This window comes from Chionomys nivalis, chromosome 6 (genome assembly GCF_950005125.1).
Source record: "Chionomys nivalis chromosome 6, mChiNiv1.1, whole genome shotgun sequence".
NCBI classification, from domain to species: domain Eukaryota; kingdom Metazoa; phylum Chordata; class Mammalia; order Rodentia; family Cricetidae; genus Chionomys; species Chionomys nivalis.
In genome coordinates, this window is record NC_080091.1 from 12310174 (window position 1) to 12327570 (window position 17397).

General features: G+C 50.2%; 1 protein-coding gene across 1 annotated transcript in view; it reads left to right on the forward strand.

Moving 5' to 3' along the window:
* Vav1 (vav guanine nucleotide exchange factor 1) overlaps positions 1-17397 on the forward strand; it is a 46181-nt gene that overhangs the window by 20080 nt on the left and 8704 nt on the right. The window contains exons 7-24 of the mRNA XM_057771521.1: positions 594-662; positions 824-927; positions 1481-1580; positions 3561-3656; positions 4286-4354; positions 4501-4587; positions 4672-4757; positions 5525-5657; positions 7719-7828; positions 8763-8864; positions 9210-9307; positions 9392-9414; positions 9583-9628; positions 10096-10232; positions 10945-11010; positions 12912-12943; positions 15168-15284; positions 17253-17340. Of these exons, the coding sequence (XP_057627504.1) occupies positions 594-662; positions 824-927; positions 1481-1580; positions 3561-3656; positions 4286-4354; positions 4501-4587; positions 4672-4757; positions 5525-5657; positions 7719-7828; positions 8763-8864; positions 9210-9307; positions 9392-9414; positions 9583-9628; positions 10096-10232; positions 10945-11010; positions 12912-12943; positions 15168-15284; positions 17253-17340 (1563 nt within the window). The remainder of the gene's footprint in view (positions 1-593; positions 663-823; positions 928-1480; positions 1581-3560; positions 3657-4285; positions 4355-4500; positions 4588-4671; positions 4758-5524; positions 5658-7718; positions 7829-8762; positions 8865-9209; positions 9308-9391; positions 9415-9582; positions 9629-10095; positions 10233-10944; positions 11011-12911; positions 12944-15167; positions 15285-17252; positions 17341-17397) is intronic.

Sequence of the window (17397 nt, forward strand, 5' to 3'; positions counted from 1 at the left end):
CTCGTGATTGAGCAGGCGTGTGGCATCATGTCTGGGTCTCCATTTCTTTGGTCTGTCTCTTTCTGTCTATTTTTTTTCTTTTTTCTCTTTTCTTTTCTTTTTTTTGGATTTTTCGAGACAGGGTTTCTCTGTAGCTTTTTGGTTCCTGTCCTGAAACTAGCTCTTGTAGACCAGGCTGGCCTCGAACTCACCCTGCCTCTGCCTCCCGAGTGCTGGGATTAAAGGCGTGCCCCACTATTTTTTTTCTTTTGCTCCCCCCTCCCCCCAGTGTGTGTCTCATTCTCTAATTCTCTGTTTCTGCTCCTCTCTCTCTCTCTCTCTCTCTCTCTCTCTCTCTCTCCCTCTCTCCCTCTGCCTCATTTCTATCTCTATGTGGGTGTCTGTGTCTTTCTGAACCATCTCTGTTTCTGTCTCCTTCTCTCCCTCTCTCTGTTTCTTTGTCTTTTTCTTCCTTGCTGTTTCTGTCTTTCTTGTCTGTGTCTGTCTCTCAACCCCTTGCTGTTTGTGTGTCCCCTGCCTTGTCCTTTTTTCTGTCCCCCTGGGTGAGCTGGATGGAGGATCCTCTTTCTCTTACCTTCTGTGACTCTCCTCAGCACTTCATGAAGCCCTTACAGCGATTCCTCAAGCCTCAAGACATGGAGACCATCTTCGTTAACATGGAGGTGAGCCGGCAGGTCCCCAGACCTCTTTGCCTCTTTCCCAGGAGATAGTCTCTGGCTGTAACCTGCCCTGGGGCGTGTGTGCCACTCTCTCCTCTCCTGTCACTCTGTGTCTGTGCGCAGGCTTCAGCCCCATCTCTTCCTTCCTCTTTCCCTTGGGGCAGGAACTGCTCTCTGTGCACACCCACTTCCTGAGGGAGCTGAAGGATGCCCTGGCCGCCCCAGGAGCAACAATGCTGTACCAAGTCTTCATCAAGTATAAGGAGAGGTGAGACGTGGCTGACCAGACCCTGAAGGTCACAGCCATGCCCGAGTGGGAACACTGGGCAGGGTTCTTCATTGAGTGAGGGATGGAGGTTGAGTGAATCCAGGTTATGGGGGATTCCAGGACCCCAGCCCCTCACTGGGGGATAACAGACAGGGGCTCTACCCTGACCACGCCCCCAGCTGGCTTTCCCAGCTCTTGGTATTTTTACTTCTTCTGAGTTCCCTCATCTGTGAATCTGCGTGTCCAGGGTTACAGTGAGGATCAGATAAAGCACTGAGTAAGGTCCTTAGCACAGGGACTGACACACAGTAGGTGCTTATAACTGTGACGTTAACAACCGTTGACCACAGACTGTAACAGTTTGGTCAGAGCCTCAGCTGCACTCTGGTTTACTGTCATAGTAACCCTCTGGGAGGTACTGTTGCCAGGCCCGTGTTAGAGATGGGGAAACTGTGGCTCGGGGTTATGCATTTGGATGGAAGAGGCCAGAATGGGCGCTTAGATTCCCTGACCTTATAATCACCCTTCTGTGGTGTCCCACCCTGGCCCGCAGGTTCCTTGTTTATGGCCGTTATTGCAGTCAGGTGGAGTCAGCCAGCAAGCGCTTGGATCAAGTGGCCACAGCGAGGGAGGATGTGCAGATGAAGCTGGAGGTGGGGCTGTGCCACCCTTGAGGCTTCCCCCACTCTGCTCTATGGGTCTCGGGGAGCACGGGACAGAAGGAGTTGGGCCCACGTTGCACAGTTTACAATCCTTTGTGCTTGGGGTGTGCACATGTATATGTGTCTGTCCATTCATGCGTGTGTGTGTGTGTGCGCGTGCGCGCGCGTGTGCATGGATGTCAAGACAGCTCTGGCTCTTACCACCCACCCTGGTTTTTGAGACAGGGTCTCTCACTGCTCTTGAACTCACCTAGTAGACTAGCCTGGCCAGGGAGCCCCAGAAACCTGTGTGTCTCTACTTTCCCAGAGCTGGAATTAAAAGTGGTCACCACCATGCCTGATGTGTGTGTGTGTGTGTATGTGTGTGTGTGTGTGTGTGTTTGGAGGCCAGAGGTTGGTGCCTGGTGTTCTCCATCATAGCTCCCCATCTTATATTTTGAGACATGGTCTCTAACTGAGCCTGAAGTTCACTGATTGACCAGACTTCCAGGTCAGTGAGCACCGAGTGTCTGTCTGTCTCTGCCCCCCTACTAACATCCCCTGCCCCAGTGCTAGAGTTAGACATATGTGGCTCTTCACGTGGGTGCTGGGCATTTGAACTCGGGTCTTTTATATTTGCACGGTAAGCTTTTTTCCAACTGAACCACTCCCCAGCCCTGGGGTCATTGAAGGGAGCTGCATCCAGAGGCCATGCAGAAAAAAGAGATCAGGGAGGACATGACCCACAACTCTGAGCCTGTACCCCAGTAGAGCCTTGACTTTGGGATGACCAGTCTTGACCATGAACCCAGCTCTGACCTCACAGTGAGCTCTGATTTTGAGTTGACCCTGAACATCCGTGGTACCCCAAGTTTACCCTGAGACCGTGATTCTGGGAAAGCCCTGATGCCAGGCAGTGTGGCCCATGGGTCCTCTCCCTCACACATTGGCTAAGTCCAGCACAGGAAGCCTCTGTCAGCTCACGCCATCCCCTGTCCTTATTCCCTTCTTGGGAGATGCTGCGCTCTGGGTGGACTGTGGTGAAAGGCATGGGAATAGAAAGCTACTCAAATGTAGATCTATCAAAGTGCGCACGCGCGGGCGTGTATATGTGTGTGTGCGTGTGTGTGCGTGTGTGTGTGTGTGTGCATATGCTCATGTAGTGGCCAAAAGTCAGCACTGGGTAGCTTCCTCTGCCACATTCCACCTTCTTTCTGATTTAACTTATTTTAGTTTATGTATGTGTGAGTTTTGCCTGCACGTATGTTCACGTGTACCTCTTTCCGCCAGTGCCTGTGGATGCCGGAAGGCGGCATCAGACCTCTTGGAACTGGAGTCACAGATAGTTGAGTCTCTGTGTGGGTGCTGAGAATCGAACCCAAGTCCTCTACCAGAGCAGCCGGTGCCCTTAACCGCCAAGCCATCTCTTCAGTTCCTCTTTTACATTTATGTATTCCTTATTGATTCCTTATTGATTTGCTCTCTCCGTGTGCTCGTGCCAGAGTGTGTCTGTGAGGGTTCCGGGGACCGGACTCAGATTTCAGGTTTGGTGGCAACCTCTTTACCTGCTGAGCCATCTCACCAGCCCCTGGGCCTTGTTTTTCAGACAGGGTCTCTCACTGGGACCTGAGGCTTGCTCATTTTGTTAGACTGGTCTTGGGTGAGCACCAGGGGCCAACCTGTCTCTGCTTTCTCAGTGCTGAGCTCACACCCGCCTGCACCAACACACCCAGCTTATTTATTTGTTTTCACTGTGGGTTGGTTCTGGGGATGGAATTCAGTTCCTCGTGTTGGTAAGGCAAGCACTTTACAGATGGAGTCATTTGATCTGTGGTGTGTGTGCCTCTCCCCTGCTGCCCTTCCCCCTCTCTGCTGCCTCTCCCCCTCCCCTGCCTCCCTGCCTCCCCTCCTCCCCCTCCTCTGCCTCCCCTCCTCCCTTGCCCCCCTGCATCCAACTGGTTCCTATGATGCTCCTGTTTTCTGCCCTGCCAGGAATGTTCTCAAAGAGCTAACAACGGCCGATTCACCCTGCGGGATCTGCTCATGGTACCCATGCAGCGGGTGCTGAAGTACCACCTCCTCCTCCAGGTGCCAGCACAAGGCGGGGTCCCTGGCTGTGGCTGGATGCTTTTCTAAACTCCTTTCTCTTGCTCAGTTAAAAGTGCCCGACAAAAACATTCTTAAGGGAGAAAGTGCTTAGTTGGCTCACTTTCCAAGTAATAGTCCACCATCTTGGGAAGTCAAGGCAGGAACTGGAAGCAGCTGACCATGTCCACAGTCAAGGGCGGAGCAACCAAATGATGCTTCCTCACTTATGCTTGGAGCAATCTCTGCACCAACACTGGTCCAGGACTTGGAACCCTGGGAGTGGAGGCACACAAGGAACAAAAAACCTTCCATCTATATGAAGACAATTACGACAGTCCGTCACAGACACGCACACAGGCCAAGCCAGTGTAGACAGTCTCTCCCTGAGACTCTTCTCAACTGTCAACATGACAATTAAAATAAATCATTACAGCATCCTAAGCTGTGACTAGAGGATAGGGAGAGCTGACTTTGAGGGGTTAGCTTTTGGGTCATGCCCCAGTCTCTAGGAAGCCCTAGTGGCTTCATTGGAAGTTTTTTTGGGGGGGATAATGGGTCAGCATCAGTTGGAAGTTTTTTGGGGGACTAGGTGCAGGCCCAGGTGACATCTAACTCCTTGTTCCACACAGGAGCTGGTGAAACACACGCAAGATGCTACGGAAAAGGAGAACCTACGACTGGCTTTGGATGCCATGAGGGTGAGGGACTGGGTGCTGTTGGCTGGGTACCCAAGCTGGCAGCAACCTCTCTGCCTCCTGGTGGGGGTTGATCCTTTACTGCCCATGGAAGGAAATGGGCCAGGGGTGCAGGCAAGAAAGACTGTTTTACCGTGTCCCATTCACAGGACCTGGCACAGTGTGTGAATGAGGTCAAGAGGGACAACGAGACGCTGCGGCAGATCACGAACTTCCAGCTGTCCATCGAGAACCTGGTGAGGGGCGGAGCCGGGCGGGCCAAGGGTGTGGACCCATGGGCAGGGGATCCATGCTTAAACCTCACTCTACCCACTGTGCAGGACCAGTCTCTGGCCAACTATGGCAGGCCTAAGATTGATGGCGAGCTCAAGATAGCCTCAGTGGAACGGCGCTCCAAGACGGACAGGTGGGTGGAGCAAACTCGAACCAAGGGAGGAGCAGAGATTGTGGGCAGGCCCAGTGCTTAGGTGGAAAGTGGAGCGGAGTCAACTTGAGTCCAGGGTGAGTAAATGCTTGGCCAGTAAGTGGAACCTGATTTCTAGACAGGGGCAAGAGGTCAACACATATTTGAGGTGAGCCTGTGTTGGGCCAGGGTCTCTTATTTGTGAGAGACGGTCTTACCATGCAGCCCTGACTGGCCTTGAACTCACAGCCTCCTAAGAGCTGGAATTAAAGGCAAGAGATACCATGGTTATATGAGGCCAGGTATTTAGACAGACAAGTAGGTAGGGTCAGCACGGATCTGGGGTGAAGTCTGGCCAGAGAGCATGGCTAGATGCCTAGATAGACAGCTGAGAGGAGAGTCAAGATATACTTGAAGGATTCTTGGTGGGGCCAGCTTCCTGAACAGACGTGTGGGCAGAGTCCCTAGATTTGGAGAGGAGCCTGGATCAAGAAGAGGGTGGGGCCCGACTGATAGATGGAAGGGTTGGTGGAGTCACCTTAACTAACGTGGAGCCTCGATCATTGTGCGGTTGAGCGAGGTTGGACAGGGCTGTGCCAACTTGGATCACATGGGTGAGGTTAGGCTGCGCTGTTGTTGAGCTTCTCTGAGTTGGTCAAGGTCAGGGCGAGAATCCAACGCAAGACGGGAGAGGCTCGGAAGATGGGGGGCGGGGCGGGAGAGGGAAGTTGGGAGGGGTCAGACCTGGCCCCTGACCTGGCGGCTTGCAGGTATGCCTTCTTGTTGGACAAAGCGCTGCTCATCTGTAAGCGCCGTGGGGATTCCTACGACCTCAAGGCCTCCGTGAACCTGCACAGCTTCCAAGTTCGGGATGACTCCTCTGGGGAGCGAGACAACAAGAAGGTGGGCTCTGTCACCAGGACTCTGGCTCAGGCAGCTTGGCTTTGGGGTTGCCTGTGTGTGCGTGAGAGAGAGAGAGTATCTAACTACTTACTTTTTAATCTTTTCATTTAAAAGTTCTATTTTGTGTGTGAGTTGGAGTCCAGAGGCAAGCTCAGGAGTCATTCCTCAGGGGCCATCCACCACCTCTTGTGTTTTTTTTTCCTTCACACTGACTGACCAGGGAGACTCAGAGAGTCGCCCATCTCTGCTTCCTCAGTTCTAGGATTATAAGCACAAGACATCACTACACACACACCACACACACACACAGTACTTTGAGATGGGGTTTCTCTGTGTAATAGTTCTGGCCATCCTGGTACTCACTCTCAGTAGACCAGGCTGGCCTCGAACTCACAGAGATCTGCCTGCCTCTGCCTCCATAGTTCTGAAATCAAGAGCGTGCACCACCACTGTTTGGCCACTCCTGATATTTTTAATATAAGTTCTGGGGCTTGAGCTCAGGTCCCCAAGCACTTTATGGACTGAGCCACTGCCCTAATCCAACACCGAACCCTTCAGTATCTGCATCATTCTTCTGGGTGGTAGGATTGAAGCAGGCATGGTTTTGGTGTTGCAGGCTTGTCATCTTAGCTACTTGGGAGCCTGAGGCTGGAGGACCCAAGTTCAAGGCCTGCCTGGTTTACAAAGTGAGTTCAAAGTCAGTCTGGGCAACTTAGTGAGCTCCTATCTCAAAAGAAAAAAGCAAAAAAGAGTTATAGGATGAGCTCAGTGGTTGAGTGATTATGGGAGGCCCTGGACTCAGTTTCTACACTGCTAAAACAATAGTAACTACAAACTAGAAACAAAAACCTCTAAAGACAAAACAAACAACAAACATCGACAACAAAAAAAGCAATAAGCCCAGGTGTTGTCCCTCTGCCTTCACAGTTACATTGTAGGAACTGCGGATAAAAAGGAAACAGATTCTACAAAGAAAGTAGCACCGGTCCCACACAGTGACCCGTGTGGGAGGGAGGGAAGTGGGCTATTCAAGATTCCATTGGTCAGAGTGTGGACTTGTTTGAGTTGTATGCCAGGCCTTTTCTTTGGTGCCACCAGTCAGCTCCCAAATCGTGACATAGTGACTTATTATTAGTTTTGAATGCTTGGTCTTAGGCTTATTTCTAGCTGGCTCTTTCAACTTACCCTGTTTCTCTTTATCTAGTTTTGCCTCAGGGCTTTTTACCTCTTAAACTTTCTTGTTCTATTTCTGGCTGACTGATGGCTGCTTGGCTTCTGGCCCCAAGTGTCTCCCTTGTTCTCTCCTTTCTTCCTCTCATCCCTCTTTCTCTCGAGTCTAGATTTCTCCTATTTATTCTCTCCTCCTGCCATCCCTGCCTATCCTTTTTCCTGCCTAGCTATTGGTCATTCAGCTCTCTATTTTTTTTCTTTTTTTTTTCTTTTTTTTTTTTTTTTTTGGTTTTTTCAAGACAGGGTTTCACTGTGGTTTTGGAGCCTGTCCTGGAACTAGCTCTTGTAGACCAGGCTGGTCTCGAACTCACAGAGATCCGCCTGCCTCTGCCTCCCAAGTGCTGGGTGTTCAGCTCTCTATTGACCAATCAGGTGCCTTAGACAGGCAAGGTGAAACAGAGGCAACACATCTTTACATAATTAAACACACATCCTTACCTTGCTAAACAAATGCAGCAACACACCGTTACAGTTAGAGTAATATTCTGCAGCATAAACAAATGGAACACATTTTTGCCTAGTTAAAATAATATTCCACAACAGAGTTGAAATCTCCCTCAGCTCTCTCTTCCTTTCCTGTCTCTCCCTCCTCCTCTCTTCTCTCTACTTGGAGGATAAACACATAAACAATGACTTGGTGTCTTTCTGCAGAAGGCTGTGTGCAGCTTTGGGCTTGCGGATGTGTTTGGATGGTCTGGACGGCCTGTGTGTACACACCCATGCGTATGTCCAGCAGCTAGAGCAGTTCATCACCTTGATGGATGAGGGGCAGGTTGGATGTAGTCCTGCCTTCTGTGGGGTTCAGTCTGAGATCTGTCTCCCCACATACAGTGGAGCCATATGTTCCTTCTGATCGAGGATCAAGGCGGCCAGGGCTATGAGCTGTTCTTCAAGACACGGGAGCTGAAGAAGAAGTGGATGGAACAGTTTGAAATGGCCATGTGAGTCTCCTCTCCTGTTGCTTTGTTCGCTCTGCACACCACAAAATCAACATCAACAATGAACTAAAAACAAAAGATAAAAATGAAAAACCTAGAACAATAGCGGCAACAACAAACGAAAAACAAAAGGACGAAAACAAAGAACCAAGGTCTCATCGTCTTTCTCCTCTGCCTTTTCCTTCATTCTCTACTCTGTCTTCTTCTGTCCTCGGGTTCTTCCTCCATGTTCACACTCCATTCCCACTTTCCCGTTTGTTTCTCTCTTTTTATCTCCTTCTCTTCCTCTGCCTCCTCCTCTACCTGCTCTTCATTCTATTGTGGTGAAAGTTACGTAGCAAATCCCAAACATCTTATAGCTACAATTCGGTGACATGAACTGGCTTTGTGGGAGCTTAGCCTCTTTAGACACTCACCTTCCTGGACGTAGATAGAAGACCTTCATCTTCCCGCAGGGCAGAGAATTTGGACTGCTCTTCAGTATCGAGAGGGAGGGGGAATGGTGTGGGGGGTGGAGAAGAGGAGTGGGGATAGGGGGAGGGGAGTGGGGGGAGGGGGCAATATTTGGGAGGAGGGGAGGGAAATGGGAAACGGGGAGCAGGTGGAAATTTTAATTAAAAAAAGAATAAAAAAAACACTTGTGAAACTTGTAATTATCACCTCTTAGCTCAAAACCCTTTCATCATCCTCAGAGGAGACCCTGTACCCCTGTAACCATCACTCTCCACCCTTCTCCTGGCCTTTGGTGCCCGCTCACCTGCTTCCTCTCCCTGTTGATAGTCACAGCACCTTGACTCACAATAGCCTGAATGTGGATGCAACTCAAACATCCACGCATGGATGCCCAGATACACTGCCATGCTTTTATTCTCTAGAATGCTCTTCGTCCGTGTACAGGATGACGTATTGGTTCTTTGCTTTCAAATTCTCTTTCCAGCTCCAACATCTACCCAGAGAATGCCACAGCCAATGGGCATGACTTCCAGATGTTCTCCTTTGAGGAGACCACTTCTTGCAAGGCCTGCCAGATGTTACTCAGGTGTGTTTGTGGGAGATCCTGCGCCTGGGGCTTGCTCAGACTTCCCTCTGTAGAGAGGGAGCCTTTGCTAGTCACCTGCTTGAGAGAAGGGAAGCCCTACTGTGGTCCATTACTCTTATTCCACCTGTCTTCCTTCTCCTCTTCCCCCTCATCCTTCTTTTGGATAGTGTCTGCCTTAGTAGCCCAGGCTAGACTTGGATGCACTATCTGCTTCATCCTTCCAATGCTGGGATGGCAGGTGTCCATCACCAAGCTTGGCCTTTGCTTTCTTTCAAAGGATACGTGTTGGTGGTTAGGGTACCAGTAACACCCCATGATTCCCTCTTTATCTCTCTTGTACTCCAGAGGCACATTCTACCAAGGATATCGCTGTCATAGGTGCAGGGCACCTGCACATAAGGAATGTCTGGGGAGAGTGCCTCCGTGTGGTCGCCATGGGCAAGGTATTTCTAGGCCAATGTGAGGGAGGTGGGCTGCTTCTCTGTTGGGGGATTTTCTTCTGAGCTATGTTCTTTTCCCTTCCATAGATTTCTCAGGAACGATGAAGAAGGTAAGATCCAATTTCATTCTGTACTTGGGAAATCATAGAGGCTCATGAGAGAGGAACCAGGAGACCCTAGAAGTGGGCATCGCCATCCTTGGCTGGACAAGCACAGTGAAGCGCCAAGGATTCACCTGGCTGGGAATAGGTGTCTACTTCCGCCTTCTCTTCCTCTAGGACAAGCTACATCGAAGGGCCCAGGAGAAGAAAAGGAATGAACTGGGTGAGTGTGCGGAGTGCTATGAGGGAGCTGCTGGATGCTACTCCAGGAGTGGGAGGAGGCAGACCACATCTCAAGCTGCTCACTGGGTGAACTAGGTGGTGCTCCACCCCTGACCACGCCCCCAGCTCCTCACTGGGTGAACTTGATGGGACTCCACTCCCTGACCACGCCCCTAGTCCCTCACTGGGTGAACTAGGCGGGGCTCCACCTTGACCACACCCTCAGCCCCTTTGGGGGATTCTAGGCAGGCGCTCTACTTCTAGTCCACCCTGTGTACATTGCCTAATGTGTACACTGCAGTGGGATTGCTGGGGCCTGGGGTAGACACACTTGAGTAGATGCTGCTCAACTTGAGTTCTAGTTTCTCCACACCCTCATCACCACTTGGTGTTATCAATCTTCTTCAATTTAGATGCAGCTTTGAGTGCTCTATCAACCACGTTGTTCCATCTCCTTCCACCCTCCAGGTCTGCCTAAGATGGAAGTGTTTCAGGAATACTATGGGATCCCTCCCCCTCCTGGAGCTTTTGGAACTTTTTTGCGGCTCAACCCTGGGGACATTGTGGAGCTCACTAAGGCAGAGGCTGAGCACAACTGGTGGGAGGTATGAACGGTGGCTGTAGGAGGGAGGGGCAAAGGATGAGTGCAAGTGACGCGGAAGGCTCAGGGCTCCACGTGAGGTTCTGAAGTGGGTCCCAGTGCAACAGGGATGGCCACCTCCTGGGAGCTGAAACTCCCTGGCAGCTCTAACGGCCACCACAATGTCTTTGATTCTATGGGTTAGATATTTTATCTTGGGGTGCTTGGGTGGATCTCAGGACCTCGAGAGTGCTAAGTAACCCTATCTGCTGAGCCATACCATAGCCCCTCACTGAGGGATTCTAGGCAGAGCTCCACCCTGACCACGCCCCTAGTCCCTCACTGAGGATTCTAGGCAGGGCTCCGACCCTGACCATGCCCCTAGTCCCTCACTGAGGGATTCTAGGCAGAGCTCCACCCTGACCACGCCCCTAGTCCCTCACTGAGGGATTCTAGGCAAGGGCTCTGACCCTGACCACGCCCCCAGTCCCTCACTTGGAGATTCCAGGCAGGGCCTCTGCCTCTGAAACATGTCCCCAGGTCCTCATGGTGCACGAGAGATGAATAAACAATGGGTATTGAGAGGAGAAAAGGTGAATGTGTGCATGTGAGTGCGTAGTCTCTCTCTCTCTCTCTCTCTCTCTCTCTCTCTCTCTCACACACACACACACACACACACACACACACTAATAGATGCCTATTAATTCTGCTCATGCTTTTGCCTCCTGCTTTTCTAGGGAAGAAATACTGCTACCAATGAAGTCGGCTGGTTCCCCTGTAACAGAGTACGCCCCTATGTCCACGTGAGTGCCTCATTCTGGATTGTGAGGGCCAAGGGTCAGGTAGAGGTCTAGCAGACAGACCCATCCAGGGAGGTCACCTTGAGATTCCCCCAGGGGTCATCCATGTATTAGTCTGTCATGCCCCTACCCATCCTGTCCACCACGGCAGGTCATACATTGCCGAACCAAGGCTTTGTCTGCTCTGCTGAGCGACCTTGGAGTCAGCATACAATTGTTAATTGTGGAAGCTTCTTGCTTTTTCTGTGAGAAAACCCACACTTTTCTTGGGGTGTTGTATGGGACAGGCAGAGACCCAGAAGGTGGGCCAGTCCCTGCCTTCTTTCCTAAGCACTGAGCCAGGTCCTGGTCATGCTCCTGATGGGCAGATCTGTCATTTCCTCTTCAGCAGTTCCCTGCTCATTATTAATTTTTTCCCATTAAAAATCAATTCTTGGAGCATTTCGTACATATGTACAATATCTTCTGATCATATTCAGCCACCATTCATTCCCCTAATTCTTCTCAGATTCATTCATCCCTACCAACTTTGTTTTCTCTTTCTTTCTTTCTTTCTTTCTTTCTTTCTTTCTTTCTTTCTTCTTTCTTTCTTTCTTTCTTTCTTTCTTTCTTTCTTTCTTTCTTTCTCTTCCTTCTTTCCTTCCTTCCTTCCTTTTTTTTTTTTTAAATAATTCTGAGTTATCCAGGCATGGTGGCACATGTCTTTAATCCCAACACTTGGGAGGTAGAGGTAGGTGGATCTCTGTAAGTTCAAGGACAATCTGGTCTACAAAGTGAGTTCCAGGTTAGCCAGAGCTAGACCTGCGTCTATACACCTGCCATGCTAGGCATGCATCTATACACCCGCCATGCTAGACCTGCGTCTGTACACCCGCCATGCTAGGCCTGCGTCCGTATACCCGCCATGCTAGACCTGCGTCTGTACACCCACCATGCTAGGCACGTGTCCATACACCCGCCATGCTAGGCATGCGTCCATACACCCGCTATGCTAGGCATGCATCTATACACCCGCCATGCTAGACCTGCATCTCTACACCTGCCATGCTAGGCCTGCGTCCGTACATCCACCATGCTAGACCTGCGTCCATACACCCACCATGCTAGGCACGTGTCCATACACCCGCCATGCTAGGCATGCGTCCATACACCCACCATGCTGGGCACACATCTCTACACCCACCATGCTGGGCACGTGTCTGTACACCCGCCATGCTAGGCATGCGTCTATACACCTGCCATGCTATGTATCTCTCATATCATGTAGACTTTTGTCCATCATTGAAGGAAATGAATACCATGCCCAGTTGTCCTAGTTTTATTTCTGTTGCTGTGATAAAACACCATGACAGAAAGCAACGTGGGGAAGAAATCAGCTTATGATTCCAGGTTACAGCCCATCATTGTAGGGAAGTCAAGGCAGGAACTTCAAATGCTGCTCACATCACACTGACAGTCAAGATCAGAGAGAAATGGCTGTGTACTCGGCTCAGTTTATCCTCTGTATACAGTTCAGGATCCCTGCCTTGGGAATGATCCACCCATAGTGGGCTGGGCTTCCTACATTAGTTAACACAATGAAGAAAATCTCCCACAGACACATCCACGGGAAGCTTGATCTACAGTCTCTCCTTGAGACTGTCTTCTCAGGTGATTCTAGGTTGGGTCATGCTGGAAAAGTAGCCATCACATTTGACGTGAGGTTAATGAATGTGTATTATATGTGGTATATAAATACGAGGGAAGCCAATTGTGTCCTGGGGTTGTTTTCCCATGAATAGCACAGTTCCTGGAACATGGCACCCATTCAGCAGATGCTAGTGGAGTGGATGTGAGTGGGTGTCCCTGAAGTCTTCCAGGTAAGGGCTTCTTCTCTGAGTCTGGGTTTTTGTCTGTGTTCCCAGGGCCCTCCTCAGGACCTGTCTGTGCATCTCTGGTAAGTACAATCACATTTCCTTATTTTAAAATGGGGTTTTGTGTGTGTGTTTGGGGGGTGTCAAGGGAGAACTGAGGCTGAATGTGGAGGCTTTCAGAACAATTGTTAATTTATTATTTGGATCCCAAGCACTTCTGAGTTTACCCTGAGCTAAGAGCTGCTGGGGAGTGACAGGGGAAAGGAAGGTGACTCTGGGCCATTACAAAAGTCGCAGTGATGGTCAGATGGTGGTGGTGATGATGGTGGTGATGGTGGTGATGATGGACATGATGATGGTGGTGATGATGGTGATGGTAAGGGTGATGAAGGGTGATGGTGATAGTGATGATGGTGGTGGTGATGATGGTGGTGATGGTGATGCTGGTGATGGCAAGGGTGATGAAGAGGTGATGGTGAGGGTGATGATGGTGGTGGTGATGATGGTAGTCATGATGAGGGTGATGATGAGGGTGATTGTGAAGGTGATGATGGTGGTGATGATGGTAGTGATAGTGATGATGGTGGTGATGATGGACAGATGATGCTGGTGATGGTAAGGGTGATGAAGAGGTGATGGTGAGGGTGATGAAGAAGTGATGGTGGTGATAATGATGGTGATGATGATGGTAGTGATGTTGAGAGTGATGATGAGGGTGATTGTGAAGGTGATGATGGTGGTGATGATGGTAGTGATAGTGATGATGGTGGTGATGGTGATGCTGGTGATGGTAAGGGTGATGAAGAGGTGATGGTGAGGGTGATGGTGGTGGTGATGATGGTAGTCATGGTGAGGGTGATGATGGTGGTGATGGTGATAGTGATGGTGATGATGAGGATGGTAGTGATGGTGATGGTGATGGTAAGGGTGATGAAGGGGTGATGTAGTGATAATGATGGTGATGATGATGGTGGTGGTGATGATGATGGTGTTGCTGGTCATGTTGATGGTGGTGATGGTGGAGAGGAGAGTGTGACTGTGCTGCATGTGATAGTGGTGATAGTAGCTGTGGTGAGAGTGACAGAGACGGTAGAGTAGTGATGACAGTGATGGTGGTGGTGGTGATGATTATATAGAAATAGGTTACATTATGTACACCCACAATATATAAAAATGTAGTTATATATATATATAAAATTATACATTACATGTAATTGTATTATTCATGCTACATATATAATCATAATACACTTTACATATAGTTACACATATAAATATGGATGCTTCAGCATGTATTGTATAAGGAGACAGACATGGCCGGTGAAACAGCTCAGTGAATAAAAGGGCTTGCTGCTAAGCTGGGGGACCTGAGTTCAGGGAGCAAAACTAGCCTTTGTGTCCCTGGGGAGAGGAGAGGACTGGTGCCCAGCTCCATAGGCAACACAACAGCCATAAAGACATTGAAAGGACATAGGTAATCACATCACGCTATAGTTATATTTGCATTGGTATTTGGTATTTTTTAGTGCATTCAGAATAGACTGAAGTCTTCACCTCTGGTTCCAGAACCTTCTAGCAACTCCCCAATCCCGTTCCTACAGGCAGATTTCTCCTGACTAGCCCCAGAACCCACGAGTCTGTTTGGTCTCTGGACCCTCCTGCTGTGGACATTTCCCACATGGAGTCCCATGCTGTGTGGCCTTTGGTGTCTGGTTCTTACACTGAGTGTGGTGTAGGTCACACTGTGGCCCTGGCTTCATTCCTTTTTCAGTTGACTTTTTCTGGTTTTTAAAACATTGCATTAAATACTATTAATCTTTTTGGGGCTTCCCTTTACTTAAATATTCTCTTTACACTTTTTGTGCATGTGTGTATGTACGTGTATACATATGTATGCATGTGCATGTATGTGTGCATTTGTGTGTATGTGTGTGTGTGTGTGTGTGCAGGTCAGAAGATGTGTGTATGTATGTGTGTGTTTGTTTGTGTGTATGTAGTTGTGTGCAGGTCAGAAGACAACTTGCGGGAGTTGGTTCTCGTTTCATCCAGAAAATTCCCTGGATTGAACTCAGGTCCTGAGGCTTGGCAGCAAGCTCTTTTACCTCTGAGCCCTCTTGACGGCCTTTCTCTTAACCTTTGCATATGAGGCTGACACCCCACTCGGTTTCTACCCTGGTGCTTACAGAGATGAATGTCTAGTGTGAGCTCGGGAAAATGCCCATCAAAGCAAACAGGGACCCCCAAAAGCCTGAACTGCACCCCAGTCCTTCACCCCTTGGCATGACTGACTCAGGTCTGTCCCTGTAGGTATGCGGGTCCCATGGAACGAGCAGGAGCTGAGAACATCCTCACCAACCGCTCTGACGGGACCTACCTGGTGCGGCAGAGGGTGAAAGATACAGCGGAATTCGCCATCAGCATTAAGTAATTTCTCCCTCCCTGCCCATGCTCCTCTGACCTGGGCGCCTCCCTCTCTGACCACGCCCCCTCTGACCTGGGCTCCTCCCTCTCTGACCACGCCCCCTCTGACCTGGGCTCCTCCTTCTCTGCCCATGCCTCCTCTGACCTGGGCTCCTCCTTCTCTGGCCTTGGCCATGCCTCCTCTGACCTGGGCTCCTCCCTCTCTGCTCACGCCTCCTCTGACCTGGGCTCCTCCTTCTCTGCCCATGCCTCCTCTGACCTGGGCTCATCCCTCTCTGCCCACGCCTCCTCTGACCTGGGCTTCCCCCTCTCTGACCACGCCTCCTCTGACCTGGGCTCCCCCCCTCTCTGACCACGCCTCCTCTGACCTGGGCTCCTCCCTCTCTGACCACGCCTCCTCTGACCTGGGCTTGCCAAGGATGTCTAGGCTTTTACCTTATGAAAGTGTATCTGTCTGCGTGCACCTTTTATTGAACTACTGCATTCTACAGATTTTTTCTTCCCCTTACCTTGTCCCCTCTTCTTTTCCCCTCCCCTTGCATTTTTTTTGCCTCTCCTCTTATTTGAGGCCAACACTTTTAGCTTTGATGTGTGTGTTAGCTGTGGTATTTGTCTTCCTGTGTCTGGCTTGTTACGCTTCATAACATCCCCCACTTCCTCCGTGTTGTAAAGGACAGGATATCATCCTTTCCATGGCTCGATCAATTCCACTGTATGTGTCTGTCATAGTTGCTTCATCTACAGACTACTTAGTTGATTCTATGTCCTGGGTGTTGTTGAGAGTTCTGCAACCAACACAGGCATGTTGGTATCACATGGATATGCTGACCGTTTGTCCTTGGGATATGAAACCTAGCTGCTTAGGTCTCATGGACTCCATGCTTTACCGACTTGTGTCCCACCATTGAACTGTGACTTTTCCTTGCATTATTTATTGTGGCCATGTATGTGGGCATTTACCCATGTGTCCACATGTGGAGGCCGTAGGCTGAGGTCAGGTGTTTTTAAGAAATTAAAAAGTGCATTTATCTATTTGTGTTGTGTGAGGGTGTGCCTGCCACAGCCTGCACGTGGTGGTCTTTGACAGTTTGCGGGGTCAGGTCTCTCCTTCCACCGTGCAGGTCTCAGGGATTGAGCTCCCGTTGCTACTCTTGTGGAAACCCTTTATGCATTGAACCATCAACAGCCCTTGCTTGAGGTGTCCCCCCGCCCTGCCCCTGAGACAAGGTTTCTCTGTACAGCACTTACTGTCCTGGAACTCACTCACTCTGTAGACCAGGCTGGCCTCGAACTCAGGGATTCACATGCCTCTGGAGTGCTGGGATTAAAGCTGCGCACCACCACCATGCCCAGCGTCTCTTTCCATTTTTGTTGTTCTGTAATCACCACGATAACAAAGCCCCTTTTCTTCGCATCCTTCCTATTCTGCCATCTTTTGTGGGGAGGCATGGTGGCAGGGGCACGGGGCGGCAGGGGCACAGGCCAACCTGGCGAGGGCATTCTCTCAACTGGCGATCCCTCTTTCAAAATGACTCTAGTGTGTGCCAAGTTGATGTAAAACTAGCCAGCGCAGAGATGAGTGCTGGGTTCACTTTCTCTTTTCTTGTTTGGTTCAGAACTTCAGTCCCTTGGATGTTGCCACCCACATTCAGGGTGGGGCTTGCCCTGTCAGTTAACTCCCTCACAGACATGCCCAGAGGCTGTCTATGGTGGTTCTGGGTCCTGTCAGGTTGACACTCAGGATGAGCTACCTCAGGGAGAAAACAAACAACAAACAGAAAAGATGAAGAACAGAAGGCTTAGAGTAGCAGAGACCCGGAAGGGGTGGATAGCACTGTTCCCATCTCTAGATGTCAGGGCTCCCCTTCCTCTAAGGAGTCCATCCTTGGGGCTTCTAGCCTGGGCAGAGGCATGGGAGAGATCCTCAGACTCAGGACTCAGCCATCTGATTTTCCCTCTCCCTTGCTCCAGGTATAACGTCGAGGTCAAACATATTAAAATCATGACGTCAGAGGGGCTGTACCGGATCACGGAGAAGAAGGCTTTCCGGGGCCTTCTGGTAAGGGCCACTGCCCCCACCCCCACAGAAGCCGTTCAGAGTCCTCACTTTATAGTT